At 35.6% G+C, this 17,266-nt stretch overlaps 1 protein-coding gene across 1 annotated transcript in view; it reads right to left on the bottom strand.

Moving 5' to 3' along the window:
• Nucleotides 1-17,266, bottom strand: part of LOC110286342 — a 193,464-nt gene that overhangs the window by 143,021 nt on the left and 33,177 nt on the right. The window contains exon 3 of the mRNA XM_021152742.2: nt 2,773-2,936. Within this exon, the coding sequence (XP_021008401.1) occupies nt 2,773-2,936 (164 nt within the window). The remainder of the gene's footprint in view (nt 1-2,772; nt 2,937-17,266) is intronic.

Genomic DNA, 17,266 nt, shown 5'->3' with positions numbered 1-17,266 from the left:
TGAACCAGATATTTATTCAAATATTTATGTATTCAAAACTTAGCTTTGGCTATCATACATTTTTGGTCTTTACATTAGAGTTTAATTTCTATTTATAGAACTAGAAAAATTAGATTTAGAATAAAGGCCAAAATAAAGAGTAATTTAGATTCCAAGGTTGTATAATGTTTCAAAATTTCTTTTCTTATAGAATGTTAAAGACTAGGATAGGAAAAAGAAGGTTCATCACAAAGATAAAATGGTACTAAGACACAATAATAACATATGAAAATAAATATGACCAAGGTATATAATATGCATATGTGAAAATGTTATATTGAAATTTATCATTTTGTGTAACTATTATATACTAATTTTAAGAAGGAAGAAAAAGAATGAAAGTAAGTTGCTTTAAGAGAGGTTTAAGTACTCAGAAGCAAAAATATTAAATATTTGAATAAAATTTTAAATATTTCAATATAATTACAAAGAATAAAAAATGAGTAATGTTTTATAACATGAAATTAGCCATTACTATAGTACCAAAGCAGGCACAGTAAGACTATGTATGCTAAGTAATTTTAACAACTTTATTTTCATCAGTAGCTATTTCTTCATATTACACCTAGAAATGTTTCACTCATTGTAATGTTTCATCTCAAAATTATTCATTCATTAATATATTGGTATGGGATACTCACTAAAAAATAACATTAGGGGGTGTTTTTATGAAATATTTTTGAAGCTATTGAAATCCAACTCCACTGTACTGAAAAACTAAAAGGATCAAATGGCATTTCAATGAAAACTATGCATATGATAGGAAAGGCATACAAGCTTGATATGAAAAAATATTTTTAACTGGGTTATTAGAAAATTTTCAAAGCTAAGCTCATTGAAATGAACTTAATGAACTTGAATGAAGTTGAATCTTAAGACCAAGTCAGTTACTAATCTTTCCTTCCTTCCACTTGCTGAGCAGTAAACCATCTGCTTTGTCATCATCTAAATCACATTGCATTCTTCTAACATAGTTAAAATTTTTAACCATTTGTCATAGCAACTTGGGAGTTAGGGAACGAAGTATGTTTTAAAGAACACTGTGCAGTAATCTCCACATTACACAGTGCTGAGTGGAAAAGAATAGACTCAGTATCTAAAAATACTTCTTCTCTGATTGATTAAACAGGAAATTTTTAGTGTGCTTTATGAAATAGATCTACCATGAAAGTAAATGAAGAAAGTTTTTCATCCTTTTACCTAGTAATTCAAGATGAGTAATATTCCAAAATGGATTTTAAAATGTCTAGTGTTTTACTAAAAACTTCCAAATATATGAAACATCATACAAAACTGGCTAATACTGGCATAATGGAAGTAACGAATTATTCTATTTTTATATTTTCAAGAATTTTTCAACAATATAAAAAACTTACACAAAAATAGTAACTCATACCTTATGACAAACAAAACGTGATGTATTCTGTTTCATATTTTGGCATTACTACATTTGTAGAGAGATTCAGAAATGAATATAGAAATACATTAATATGCAATAATAGAAAATTCAACTATTTTCCATTACAATGTGGGTATCTTGCAATATGATTTTCATCATTTCTTCTATTTTTTCTGGCATTGAAGAACATTTCTTATTGATTATATGCCAAGAATTACTTTCATTAGAAACTTATGATCAATTACTAATTTTGCAAAAGTGACACAAATTTTCTCAATTCCAGTGGTAGTAATTATGGTGATCTGTAATACCGAGAGATATTTTATCCTACTTTTTCCATTACATAAAAAGAAACTTCACTTCTCCTCTGAGATAAAACCTTGTCATAGAGCCATATTCATACTTACAATGCTATTAACATACACTCTTTTGTGTAACTGTTTTCAGAGGAATTAAATTTTAATTACATAACATGTAATCATCATTAACTCAATAGTATGAGGGAGGACTGGGTGGGGGCAGCGACCAGGATTAGATGTGAATAAATAAGTAATTTAATGTAATAAAATTAAGAAACTCTCAGCCAAGATGGAACATTTAAATTAACCTGCTCTCAAGGTTCTGGGAATATGACCAAAGAGGGATAGAAAGAATATAAAAGCCAGGAGATATAGAGAAATGATATGAAAAACTGGTCTCTAGATATGATATGAATGATTCATATAAAAATTCACATCAGCTAATTGTTACCTGCAAAAGATACCTAAAATATTAAGAACTAAGCATAGATGGCCAATGGGTTCCTAGTATGACATTCCTAATGGAGGAGATAATGACACTTGATGGATGGTAAGGAATGGCGAGTCACTTTTCTTTTGGAGCATGTGGCCATTAGTTGGTTGTTTAGGCTACAGTGGATAACTCAACACACATGTGTGTATGGTCAGAAATAGCTAGAATTTGTTCGCTATATACATTAAAATATGAAGTTGGAAGAAATGAAAGATATTTTGGTGGACAGGTGGAAGGAGATAGAGGGAGGAAGCAAGAGATTGATATAATCAGGTTGCATTACTTATATATGCACAATTTTAAAAAAATTAAGAAAGTAGCAATTACTTAAAACAAAACCATAAATCAAATACAGAAAAAAAAAAAACTGTCACTCCTTAAACAGTCAGAGAACATAGCAATCAAAACTTAAAACTAGAAAGGAACAAAATGGAGATTTATTTTAGACCATGTAGAAAACAAACATATTCCTTGTTTCAAAACATCTTTTGTTAAGTGGAAAGACAAATAAAACAAAAAGAAAAAAACAAACCACAACTCACCTTTTTACGAATACGAGCAACTGCTTGTAGGAGTATATCCTGATGGTCAGTGCGGACTATGCCGAGTTCATTAAGTTGCTTCCTGGTGATGTTTAATAACCTTTCTCCATTGATTTCTGCACTTTCAAAAATTTCTCCATATGAAAGAAAACTATAATCCAAATCTGTGGAAGAAAAGAGGTAGGAAGCTTACCCTTGTAAACAAATCTACTAACATAAATTGATTACATGTTTTCATTATGAGTGAATCACTTATACTTTGCATTCCAAGAATCTAACAATGGCAATTTTGGTTTGACAGGTTAAAAAAGGGTCAGATTTTTGTAGTTGCTTATAGAAATATTTAAATAAAAAACCTAACTTAAAAAATAATTTTCAAATATGTAAGTACAATCAGATTATAAATGCAGTTACACACATAATCTATTAAATAATGTACAAGACTTAATTGAAGTGAGATAAAATGTGTTACTAATTGGGAGGCCACTAATACATGGAATAATATAAAATATATTTTTATAATGAAATGTAATTGAGGAAAATACATAATAAAAATATTAAAAATTTTAAAAAAACATTATTCACCTTTTATAGTTATATGCCATATGATAACACAAATATATGGTAAATAAAATTTAATCTATTCAAAAATAGTAAAAAAATAAAATCTTGAGTCTTAGAAAAGAAAAATACAGTTAATAAAAATAAATTATTTAAGAAGGATATATCTTAGACAAACTGCTTCATAATAATACTGAAGAAATTCTAAAATTTCTTATACACAATTAGTGAAGTGCTCTTTCTTGTAAATCTACAATGTAAACAGAAGCAATACGATGATATATAAAGATTAGTATGTAGAATATGATGGAGGCAATAACTTAAGATGTCAGAATATGTAAAGTTGCTGAACTGAGTGGGTGAAAACATGAGAAAAGACTAAGTAAACTATAGAATTAGGAATTTTAACCGTATAACAGAATAAATTATATTGTAAATTTTCAAAATTAACTTATAATTTGTTTGAAATTTAATGCTGAGCATTTCTTTAAATTAGTATTGCTAAAATTTTAGGAACTAATAATGCACAATGGCTAATACTGACAGTATTTATTTGCTTCTTATTAAATAATTAGGCCAGGTTAATGTTTACATTCATAGTTTATATGATTTACTATTTTGATAATATAAATAAGATTTTATGAAAAATATTTAAACTGCTTTGCAAAACTTGTTAAGTAGTTTTCACGTGTGTATTTTATTGTAGTAATATACTAATTAAAACCATGTTTGCATTGTTAACTACTGAAGGGAGCCGCCTTAATATTCTCTATTAGTTTAGTCTATTTTTTATTTCAATATATATTTTAAATATATATATTTCTCTTATTTTGAAGTTTTATAATTCTATTAATTTTCAAGTTTTATAATCTTATTACTGCATATTCAGGAAATACTCTTGATTAGTCAAAAATTAGTAATGGTTGTATATGCAACTCAGCTCCAAAAGTCAACATCCCTAAGGGTGGACATTCAGATGTCCATTTTCCCACCTTTGTACTTGATGTTATAAAAAAAAAAAAAAAACTTCTTTGTTCTATACTAGAAAATAATAAGAAGCATTACTCAGTTAAGTGTAACGTAATCACTTAAAGTTGAAGGTCACTGATCTCAGCTTACTTATAAGTTTATTTTCTTTTATTAAGGGATGAAAGTTAGCCATTAGATTTGGAAGACTACATAGTATATAAATTTCTAAAACAAATTAGAAATATTAGGAAAGAGCTATAAAACTGTTGAAAGCTAAAGTATCACTGTAATCCTTTTCATAAGTTATAAATGATTTCTAATGCTTATTTCATTATGGTAACTAAGTATGATAAAAAGATAAAAAATATTATTTTGATGTTAACAACTTTGTAGAAAAACTGAAAATAAACATATTCATGTCCAATATGATATGAATATTCTTATTCTTATAAAATTGAAATTATGCCCAGTTATCTAGAACATTAAAATCTTATTTGGAATCATTTTTGTTTTCCTTTATTCTTAATGAAAATTACTGAGAAACTATAATATTGAAGCCATCAGGTCTTTTGGAGGGCAGTCATGATAGATTCCTTTTTGTGAATACTCCACAGCCTCAGTAATATTGTCAGGCCTTGGGACTCCCCCTTGAGCTAGATCCCACTTTGGGCCTGTCACTGGACCTTTTTTCCTAAGGTTCTTCTCCATTTCCATCCCTGCGATTCTTTCAGATAGGAACAATTATGGGTCAGAGTTGTGACTGTGGGATGGCAACCCCATCCCTCACCTGATGTCCTGTCCTCCAGCTGGAGGTGGGCTTTATAAGTTTCCTCTCCCTACTGTTGTGCATTTTATGTAAAGTTCCTCCCTTTGAGTCCTGAGAATTTCTCATCTCCTAGGTCTCCAGTGCATTCTGGAGAGTCCCCCCAACCTCCTATCTCTGAAGGTTGCCTGTTTACATTCTTTCTGCTGGCCTTCAGGGTTTCAGTCCTTTTCTATCACCCAATACCAGATCAGGTTTCCCTCTCCCCAACTAGTACCCTCCCATCCACATTCCCTCCCAGGTCTTTCCCTCCCTCCCTCAGTACTTGTGATTGCTTTCTTCTCTCTCTCAAATGGGACTAAGGCATCCCCACTTGGGCACTTCAATTTGTGACCTTTTTGAGTTCTGTGGACTGTATTTTGGCTATTCTGTGTGAGTTTGAGACAAAATTTCACACAGCCTAGCCTGGCCTTGAATTTGGTATGTAGCTTTGCTATGACTTTCAACCTGATCCTTCAAACTAAGTCTGAGATGGGCTGGGATTTCAGGTATAAATTTTCATATCTGGCCAAATAAACTAAAATAGTTGGACTCCTTATCTCATCCTCTTAACCACTATACTATAATACTTGTTGTAATTGAAATATTTTGAGTTTATATATGCGTTCCATGACACAAAACAAAATTTAGAATGCCATGTTTGAAGATAGAAAGAAAATCACATCCTGAGTTTTGCAGGCAAATGGATGGAACTAGAAAATATCATCCTTAGTGAGGTAACTCAGACCCAAAAGGACATGCATGGTATGGACTCACTAATAAGTGGATATTAGCCAAAAAAAAGAAAGAAAAAAAAAGGTTCATAATACTGAAGATACACAGAACTCAAAAACATCAAAAAGCTGAAAGAATGGAATGGGCCAGCATAAAGAATGGAAACAGGCAACCTCAGGAGATAGGAGTTGGGGGGGGGAACCTCCCAAATGTAACAGAGACTTGGGAGGTGAGAGACTGTCAGGCCTCAAAGGGAAGGACCTTAGATGAAATGCACAACAGTAGGAAGAGGAAACTTATAGAGCTCACCTCCAGCAAGAAGACAGGACATCAAGTGAGGGATAGGATTGCAATCCCACAGTCATAACTCTGACCCATAATTGATCCTGTATGAAAGAGCTACAGGAATGGAAATAAAGAGGAGCCTGAGGAAAAGAAGGTCCAATAACAGGCCCAAAGTGGGATCCAGCTCAAGGGGAGGTCCCAAGGCCTGACATTATTACTGCGGCAATGGAGCACTCACAAAAAGGGACTGATCATGACTGCCCTCTTAACAAGCACCTAAAAAATTCAGGGGCAGATATTTGCATCCAACCCATAGACAAAAGATGCTGACCCCTGTAGTTGAATTATTGGAAAGCTGGAAGAAGCTGAGGAGGAGGGCAACCTTGTAGGAGGACCAGCAGTCTCAATTAACCTGGACCCCTGAGATCTCTCAAGACACTGAACCATCAACCAAGCAGTGTACAACAGTTGATATGAGGACCCCAACACATATACAGCAGAGGACTGCCAGGTCCTGGTTCAGTCAGAGAAGATGCACCTAACCCTCCAACAGAATGGAGGTTCCAGGGAGTTTAGAGGTCTGGTGTGGTGGGGGAGTAGAGACATCCTCATGGAGACAGAGGAAAAGGAGGAGGTATGGGATGGGGAACAGTGAGACCGTGGACCCGGAGGGGAATAAAATCTGGAGTGTAAATAATAATAATAATAATAATAATAATAATAGTAACAATAACAACAGCAACATAATCAAAGTGTAAACACAAAAGAAAGAAAGAAAATCACAATCTCAGTCAGGTAAGTATCCACACCTTTGAATGTTTAGAAAGAGCATAGTCAATTTGTGTAACTCATCATTCCTTAATTTAATTAGTTTACATATCAAACAAATGTGTATTGCTACAAATTATAGAGAACAGGAAGAAGCACAACAAAATTTACACTTAAGGAACTTATAACTTAGTTTTATATACCTAGGAATGGGAACATATGAAAAGGTAGTAAAATCTATCACAGTAAAAAATGGTTTACATCGCTCTAGCTTGCCCAGGATCTTATGATCAGGGGTGAGGAGAACACAACGCCTGTTCCAACACCACCAGGAGTAACTGGGACCAGCAGGATCCAGGGACACAGGAACCCCACCCAACCAGTGGTTCCGGTTCCTTCCAGTCTATTCTCTGGTCTACCTTGGACACAAACTCAGCAGCCAGTCCCACAGCCACCAGGGGAGGCTCCACTCCCAGGCACTCTAGCATGATCAGGATCCCAGGATCCCAGGACTTTGGTCACACCAGGATCTCAGGGTCTCAGAGGCAGCTTGACTCCCAGGAACTCTGACACACCCAGAATCTCAGGATCACAGGGACAGCTGGATACTGAAGAGTTCTGACTCAACCAGGATTAGAGGAAAGACAGGCTCCAGTCAGATATAGCAAGGGCAGAGAGCACTAGAGATAATCAGATGGTGGGAGGCAAGCTTAAGAACAAAAGAAACAGAATTCAAGGCTATATGGTATCATCAGAACACAATTCACCCACCATACCAATACCAAGTCCTGGATACACCATCACACTGGAAAAGCAAGATTTGGATCTTCTCATGACAATGATGGAGGACTTTAAGAAGGACGTAAATAACTCCCTTAAAGAAATACAGGACAAGACAGGTAAACAGGTAGAAGCCCTTAAAGAGGAAACACAAAAATTCCTTAAAGTATTACAGGAAAACACAATCAAAGAGGTGAAGGAAATAAACAAAAACATCCAAGATCAAAAAGTGGAAACAGAAAGAATAAAGAAATCACAAAGAGAGACAACCCTGGAGTTCGAAAACCTAGGAAAGAGATCAATAGTCATAGATGCAAGCATCACCAATAGCATACAAGAGATAGAATAGAGAACATCAGGGGCAGAAGATACTTTAGAAAACATTGACACAACAGTAAAAGAAAATGAAAAATGAAAAAAGCTCCTAACCATATGCGCACAGGGGGAAAAAAACTCCCTGAACAGAACACTGATGGCTTGTGCTGTAAGATCAAGAATCTACAAATTTAAAATCATTAAATTGCAATGCTTCTGTAAGGCAAAGGACACTGTCAATGAGACAAAAAAAAGCAACGAACAGATTAGGAAAGGATACCAATCCTACATCCGATAGAGGGCTAATATCCAATATATACAAAGAACTCCAGAGAAATAAATAACCCTATTGAAACATGGGGTGCAGAGCTAAACAAAGAACTTACAACTCAGAAATATCAAATGGCCTAGAAGTACCTAAAGAAATGTTCACCTCTGGTGGAATCACCATGCCTGACCTAAAGCTGTACTACAGAGCAATTGTGATAAAAACTGCATGGTATTCATACAGCGACAGGTAGATCAATGGAATAGAATTGAAGACCCAGAGATGAACCCACACACCTATGGTCACTTGACATTTGACAAAGGAGCTAAAACCATCCAGTGGAAAAAAGACAGCATTTTCAACAAATGGTGCTGGCACAACTGGCAGTTATCATGTAGAAGAATTCGAATCAATACATTCTTATCTCTTTGTACAAAGCTCAAGTCTAAGTGGATCAAGAAACTCCACATAAAACCAGAGACACTTAAACTTATAGAGGAGAAATGGAGGAAAGCCTCAAAGATATGGGCACAGGGGGAAAAATTGCTGAACAGAACAGCAATGGCTTGTGCTATAAGATCAAGAATCAACAAATGCCGGGCGTGGTGGCGCACGCCTTTAATCCCAGCACTCGGGAGGCAGAGGCAGGCGGATTTCTGAGTTCAAGGCCAGCCTGGTCTACAAAGTGAGCTCCAGGACAGCCAGGGCTACACAGAGAAACCCTGTCTCGAAAAGCAAAAGAATCAACAAATGGGGCCTCATAAAATTGCAAAGCTTCTGTAAGACAAAAGACACTGTCAATAAGACAAAAAAGCCACCAACAGGTTGGGAAAGGATCTTTATTAATCCTAAATCAGATAGGGGACTAATATCCAATATATGTAAAGTGCTCAAGAAGGTGGACTCCAGAAAATCAAATAACCCCATTAAAAATGGGGCTCAGAACTGAACAAAGAATTCTCAACTGAGGAATACCAAATGGCTGAGAAGCACCTGACAAAATGTTCAACATCCTCAATCATCAGGGAAACGCAAATCAAAACAACCCTGAGATTCCACCTCACACCAGTCAGAATGGCTAAGATCAAAAATTCAGGTGACAGCAGATGCTGGTAAAGATGTGGAGACAAGGACACATGCTCCACTATGTTCATACCAACCTTATTTATAATAGCCAGATGTCCCTTAACAGAGGAATCGATACAAAAATGTGGTACATTTACACAATGGACTACTACTCAGCTATTAAAAACAATGAATTTATGAAATTCTTAGGCACATAGATGTATCTGGAGGATATCATCCTGAGTAAGGTAACCCAATCACAAAAGAACTCACTTGATATGCACTCACTGACATGTGGATGTTAGCCCAGAAACTTACAATTCCCAAGATACAATTTGCAAAACACAAGAAAATTAAGAAGGAAAACCAATGCGTGGATACTTCATTCCTCCTTAGAATAGAGAACAAAATACCCATGGAAGGAGTTATAGAGACAAAGTTTGGAGCTGAGACAAAAGGATGGATCATCCAGAGACTGCCCCACCTGGGGATCTATCCCATAATCAGCCACCAAATGCAGACACTATTGCATATGCCAGCAAGATTTTGCTGAAAGGACCCTGATATAGCTGTCTCTTGTGAGGCCGGTGCCTGGCAAATACAGAAGTGGATGTTCACAGTCATCTATTGTATGGAACACAGGGCCCCCAATGGAGGAGCTAGAGAAAGTACCCAAGGAGCTGAAGGGGTCTGCAACCCTATAGGTGGAACAAATATGAACTAACCAGTACCCCCCAGAGCTCGTGTCTCTAGCTGCATATGTAGCAGAAAATGGGCTAGTACGCCATCATTGGGAAGAGAGGCCCCTTGGTCTTGCAAACTTTATATGCCCCAGTACAGGGGAACGCCAGGGCCAAGAAGTGGGAGTGGGTAGGTAAAGGAGCAGGTAGGGCGAGTGTATAGGGAACTTTTGGGATAGCATTTAAAATGTAAATGAAGAACATATCTAATAAAAAATTGAAAAAACGAGAAGCTACAACCAAAAAAAAAGAAATTTATTTATTAAACCATAAAGTAGATGTTACAAATTAAATGTCTCAATAATAGAACTAAGTATTTAAATGAAGAAAAAATATTGAATGTGTCCTCATAATAAAGAAGTTAAATAACTCAATGATATAGGTACTTGAGTATATACAAGTTCATATTTTCTATGTAAGTGCTACATATTTCTTTAAAAACAGAACATCATAATAAATGTGACATTTTATAAAGACTACTGAAAATCATTTTACCAATGTATTTGTAATATCTGTATAATATTTTCTATAATTCCAACAGTTGCTCCAAGTACTTCTGTTACTGAAAGCTGCTTTCTAGATTCTAATTTTGTCTAAATGTTTTTTTCAGAGGTATGGATGGCAAATACATGACAACTGTCTTTTTCTGTCTCATTCCTGTGTTAGATATTATTAACTTACCATAATACCATTTCTCAAAATTCAACCATACAACATTTCTGAAAGTCTACATTTAAAGAAAGTTCTATTTTACTCCTTGTATTTATAAACATTTCTCTTTAAATATTGTACCAATTAAATTTATTATCTCTATATCTGGCAGACAATAAACCTAGTTCCTTAATAATTCCCCAAGTGTTACCACCATACCTCCTTCTACTCAACAGATTTCAATGGCTGTGTTCTACTTCCTACTAACTAAATTTGTAGTATCTGATCTAAAGTTCTTTCATAATCTTGTTCCACTTACAACTCTTCCCACCCAAAAATTATATCCCAAATAAGCCAAACTGTCCCAAATATCCCATATTCTCAAATATTCCTGAATTTTCCCATGTCTATGACTCTATTACTTCTTTCACCATTCTAGAAAGCTTCTCTATCTTCTCACTAGTAGGTTAAGATCCTACTACTTTTACTAATAAACTCCTTCTTTTGTGTTTCCCTAATGCTATTCACTTACTATAAATGGCTTATGTACTTGTTTACTGGTATGTCTTATTTTTCTACTAATCAAAAAGGTGCTAAAATTAAGGTATACATCAATGCATTTTTAATTTCTTGTCTCCTATAGTTGAATACAGAACACAGTAAGCATTTCTATAGGTGGAAATTGAGTGCATATTAATATTGAATCACTGAATCAGTGACCCATGCCAGAAGGAGCCTTAACTTTCTCCTGTGTTTTATGAAAATGCTCATGGGTAACTTTCTTTGCTTATCACATAATTAGATGGCAAGAGTGATGGTATGTCATGGACAGGAACCAGGCAAACTCAACATTTCAGATTGTCTGTGAAAATCTCTCACAAGAAGAATTGTATGTCATATCCATGTTAATCAAATAACTTTCCTCTTGAGAAATGTTATTTGATTCATAAACATTTTAGATAATTCCACTGTAGTAAATTTGTACTTTTCAATGTTAAAACGTTAAAAATGTATGTGGCATAGGCTAGGTAAATAGTTCAGTGAAACAAATGTTCTAACTGTAAATCTCCAGAAATAAACTCAGGGAATAGCTATGCCTATGCCTTTAATCCAAATGTTGTGTAGTAGAGACTTGTGGATCCTAAGAACTTGTTGGCCAGTCACCTTAACAGAAATGGGAAGCCTCTGGTGGACAGATAGAAGAAGACAACTGATAGTTTCTTTAGGCCTGTGCATATACAATCACAAATAAATGCACCTATGCATACATCACACACACACACACACACACACACACACACACCACTACATATACACATGAGTGTGTCATTACTGGTAGTATTATAATGAGCCAACTTGCTGGTACTTTTTTCAATATTATACCTTACAGTTACAACTTAATGCAGTTATTCTCAAACTTTAACTTATATCAGAATCCCTCAGAGACTGGAAGTTCTGGCATAATACTATAACTCAGCAACTGAGGCAGTAGGAGCATGAGTTCATGACAGGCCTGTGCTTCATAGATTTATGACATTGAAACTGGGATGTAGATTTACAGACTATTCTGGAAAATTAGATAAGAACTGTCTCAAAAATAACTAGCTAAAAGTCATGAAAGTATCTAAAATTAAAGAATATTTTTCTACTGCCGCTTTAAACGTGTTTTCCTTTGTTAATAAGACACTCTACATAAATTGACTTAGAAACAACCATGTTGTTTCAAGTACTGTGAGACATGGAAGAAAAAAGCAAAGGATAATCCTTAAGAAAAAGAAAACTGTTTCAAGAAAGCTAGCATACACATGGATAATCTAACAGTATAAATAAGAAATCAACAGATGACACATCCCAGATCAAACTTGAAATATTTGCAATCCATAGATCTTTCAAAATTTGTGCATGATTGAGGCATATTTACCTAATGAAGGTCAGAAGATAAAACCTCTTTCATATACATCTTTCATTTTTTACAATGAATAAATATCTTAAGCCAGTGTGAGAGACACTAGACACTTACTAAAGTAGTAGTGACTGCTTACCTTATGAAGGTAAATTACAATAATTCTTTCAGAATGTCATTACAAGTATGGAAGTACAACTTTATGTATTAATTCAGGTGAGTTTCATTGGTCTTAAGCTGACAATATGAAATTGACACTACATATATTATTTCTGCTATGAGCCACTTCAACCAACAATTTCAGACAATTCAACTGTCAGTATGGAATCTAGGGATTAATCAATAAAATTACTCAGTATATTTTCCTGAATTGCCATAGGAAGAATTGAGATGACTATCAAGATATTTTCAATGAATTCTGGCAGAATCTCAATACAGTGGCCAGGCTACAAAGTAAAGCATTTAAAAAGAGAGCTATCATCCCAGTTTCAATGTCATAAATAATCATTTACCCTCAATTTCCATTCAGCAGTTTATATAAACTCATAAAAGAGAAAATTTTTATGGTTTTATATAGCTGAAATTAATTCAATTGTTAAAATGTTTATGTGTACTTTTAAACCATAAACCTCTGACCACTTTAAAAAGAAAATAGAAAAAATCATTTCTTTTTCTAAGCATTGTAAAAGTGACAAAGCAACACTTTTTAACTTCTGCCTAATTTATAAGCAGATTTAATTTATTCCTGGCTCTAATACATTGGCATGGGTAATATTCTAATCACACTTTACCCTGGAGCTTCTATCATTAACCAAGTAACTTTTTTTTTGTTTCAATTATTTTTGCTTTTCGCTTAATTTCTTAGTAAAGATTAAAACAGAAAGCAAACTAAGCTTCCTTCATTAGTCTAAACACTCAGCAGTCTAAAAGCTTAATAGATGTGAATATTTACTCTTTTATGTTCAGAGATCATGAGTTTAACTGAGAGACAAAACAGGGGCTAAAATCTAGCTATACTCAGCTTGCAAAGAGATGAGGCCTGATGTGAAACTGTATTCTCTCTGAAGGAAATATGCCATTTTTCTTTATCTAAGGACATATTTAATTCTCCATTAAATACTCCTAAGGGACCTAGCAATGCTAAAAGGAAGATAGATAGATAGATAGATAGATAGATAGATAGATAGATAGATAGATAGATAGATAGAAATAGACAGACAGACAGACTGACAGACAGACAGATAGACAGATATTTCAAACGGGTACATGATAGGCTGGCAGCAATTTGCAGAAAAAGCTTTTTCCTCAATATTTTAATATTATTCAGCTACAATTCTACACTGACCAACCACTTATTTTATGTACATCTTTAAGCCATTAGAAACTAGCTCCATTTTCATCCTTGTATGTTTTACCTACTGAGATCACATGCACTGTTAAAAAGATTGGGATATGCATATTTATAGAATCCGAATATAGACAAGTACTAAATAACAAATTTTTGTTGGTTGTTAGGGATCATGAGCTCAAGGAAAGCCTTGAGATCGAGGATGGCTAGAAGGGAAAAGTAATGACGGTATGTAAGAATGCATATCTATGTTCAGCTCTCCAGAATCTATGTAAAAGCAGAATGCCATAGCATGCATATGTGATTCAAATACTCCTACTGAGATATAGGAGGAGAGAGAAGAACCACAAAAAGTGTCAGTGCCAACTATACACAGAGTAAAGAAGAGACTTTGTCTGAAATAAAATGTAAGGAAGGAACTGGCACATCAAATTTTCCTGATACTCATACTTGTAGCATGGTATGTGTGTGTTCTCATTCTCACAAACACATTCAAACTTTAAAAAATTAAGTAATAAAATAATAAATAATAAAGTAAAATATAGTTATTGCAGTTTAAAAAACAGACAAGATGCAAATAGTCTTCCACATAAGATGCAGGCATTCGAGCAGCCTACTATCCCAGAGGGAACTCCACTCTCCTGCCACCTCTCTTCTTACCTCTATCATACCTGAGACTTCTGAACCATACAGGTTTGCTTGCATTCCCCCACCAGTCTTCCCTGCTGGCTGAACCCTCTCTGCCAAACCAACCTGCCCTTAGCAGCCTGTCATCCCAGAGGGAACCTCCTTTCTTCTACAACTTCTCTTCTACCTCCAACAATCCACACAGGTAAACATCCCTATCTCCATCAGAGATTATCTTTCCTGGTCTCTGAGGTCTTTGAACCAACCCAAGATGCTCTAAGCAGTCTGCTAGCCCAGGGAGACCTCCATTCTCCTGCCACCTCTCTACCCACCTTCACTGGACTTGAGAGTCCTGAACCACACAAGCCTGAAGGACTAGAATGAAGCCCAAGAATACCCATCAGAGGCCTGTCACATCAGATATATCAAGGTTCACCCCCTTTCAATACCTACTACAACAAGAACATCCAGGAACTAAAATCATTCAGATGGGTAAAGGCCCTGGAAAAAATACAATCAACAAAAGCCAGGGGAAATTTTGATATCTCCAAAGCACAGATTCCACACTTCTCCATGCTTTGGATATTCGAACACAACTGAAACACAAGAAAAGGACCTTAAATCCAATTTTATAAGCATGATAGCATCCTTTAAAAAGGAAAAAAATAAATCCTTTTAAGAAATACAGGAAAATAAAATCACACAGATAGAAGACTTTAAAGAGGAAATAAATGACAAGTCCCTTCCAGGCGGCGCCAGCACCGGGTCACCTTGGGCGTGGAGTCAGCGGACACCCCCAAGGTCCCGCAGAGGACTCTCCACTCGATCTTAGGACCACCAGTGAGTAGAACACAACTTCTGTTCCAATCCAATTGCGTGGGACCTGAAGGGTCACAAGTCCCTTCGGGTCTGCGGCAGCACTTAATCACCTGGGCACAGAGTCGGTGGAAACTCCCAAGGTCCCTAGAGGACAACTTCTGAGACAGACCCCATTTCGGGCTCCAGACATCCGGGCACCTTCCCTGCCAGAGGAGAGGTGTCCACCCTGCCAGGAAGGGCTGTGCTGGAGCACCTGGGGGGAGCCATCTTGGTTCCCAGATCCCTCTGAAACTAGTCTGTGCAGGTGAGAGTGTGGACTACAGAAGCTAGCAGCTTCTGTAACAGGCTGAAGAAACACAGCTTCTGGGACAGGTCCTGTTTCAGGCCTTCATCTTCTGACTGGAGGGAGGTCCGAACACCAGATATCTGTGCACCTTCCCTGTAAGAAGAGAGCTTGCCTGCAGAGTGTGCTATGACCACTGAAACTCAGAGGAGAGAGCTAGTCTCCCAGGTCTGCTGATAGAGGCTAACAGAATCACGAGAAGAACAATCTCTAACCAGAGACAATTATAACAACTAACTCAAGAGATTAACAGATGGCAAAAGGCAAACATAAGAATCTTACTAACAGAAACCAAGACCACTCACCATCATCAGAACACAGCACTCAAACCTCGCCCAGTCCTGGGCATCCCAACACACCTGAAAAGCTAGACCCAGATTAAATATCATATCTCATGAAGATGGTAGAGGACATCAAGAAGGACTTTAATAACTCACTTAAAGAAATACAGGAGAACACGGCTAAAGAGTTACAAGTCCTTAAAGAAAAAGAGGAAACCACATCCAAACAGGTAATGGAAATTAACAAAACCATACTAGACCTAAAAAAGGAAGTGGAAACAATAAAGAAAGCCCAAAGTGAGGCAAAGCTGGAGATAGAAAACTTAGAAAAGAAATTTGGAACCATAGATGCGAGCATCAGAAACAGAATACAAGAGATGGAAGAGAGAATTTCAGGTGCAGAAGATTCCATAGAGAACATGAGCACAACAATCAAAGACAATGTAAAATGAAAAAGATCCTAACTCAAAACATCCAGGAAATCCAGGACACAATGAAAAGACCAAACCTATGGATAATAGGAGAAGATGATAAAAAAGATTTTCAACTTAAAGGACCAGCAAATATCTTGAACAAAATTATAGAAGAAAACTTCCCAAACCTAAAGAAAGAGATACCGATGAACATACAAGAAACCTACAGAACTCCAAATAGACTGGACCAGAAAAGAAATTCCTCTTGACACATAATAATCAGAACAGCCAATGCAATAAATAAAGATAGAATATTAAAAGCAGTAAGGGAAAAGGGTCAAGTAAGATATAAAGGCAGGCCTATGAGACTTTTCACCAGAGACTATGAAAGCCAGAAGATCCTGGAGAGATGTTATACAGACACTAAGAGAACATAAATGCAAGCCCAGGCTACTATTATACCCAGTCAAACCTTCAATTACCATAGACGGAGAAAGCAAAGTATTCCACAACAAAACCAAATTCACACATTATCTTTACACGAATCCAGCCCTTAAAAGGATAATAACAGAAGAAAAAGAAAAAACAATACAAGGACAGAAGCCATGCCCTAGAAAAAGCAAGAAAGTAATCCTTCAACAAACCAAAAAGAAGACAACCATGAGAAGAGAATACAAACTCTAACAACAAAAATAATAGGCAGCTACAATTACTTTTCCTTAATATCTCAATATCAATGGACTCAATTCCCCAATAAAAAGACATAAACTAACAGACTGGCTACACAAACAGGACCCAACATTTTGCTGCTTACAGGAAAC

This window comes from Mus caroli, chromosome X, assembly GCF_900094665.2.
Source record: "Mus caroli chromosome X, CAROLI_EIJ_v1.1, whole genome shotgun sequence".
NCBI classification, from domain to species: Eukaryota; Metazoa; Chordata; class Mammalia; order Rodentia; family Muridae; genus Mus; species Mus caroli.
Note: the sequence above shows the minus strand (reverse complement) of the source record. Positions and strands in the feature narration are given on the sequence as shown.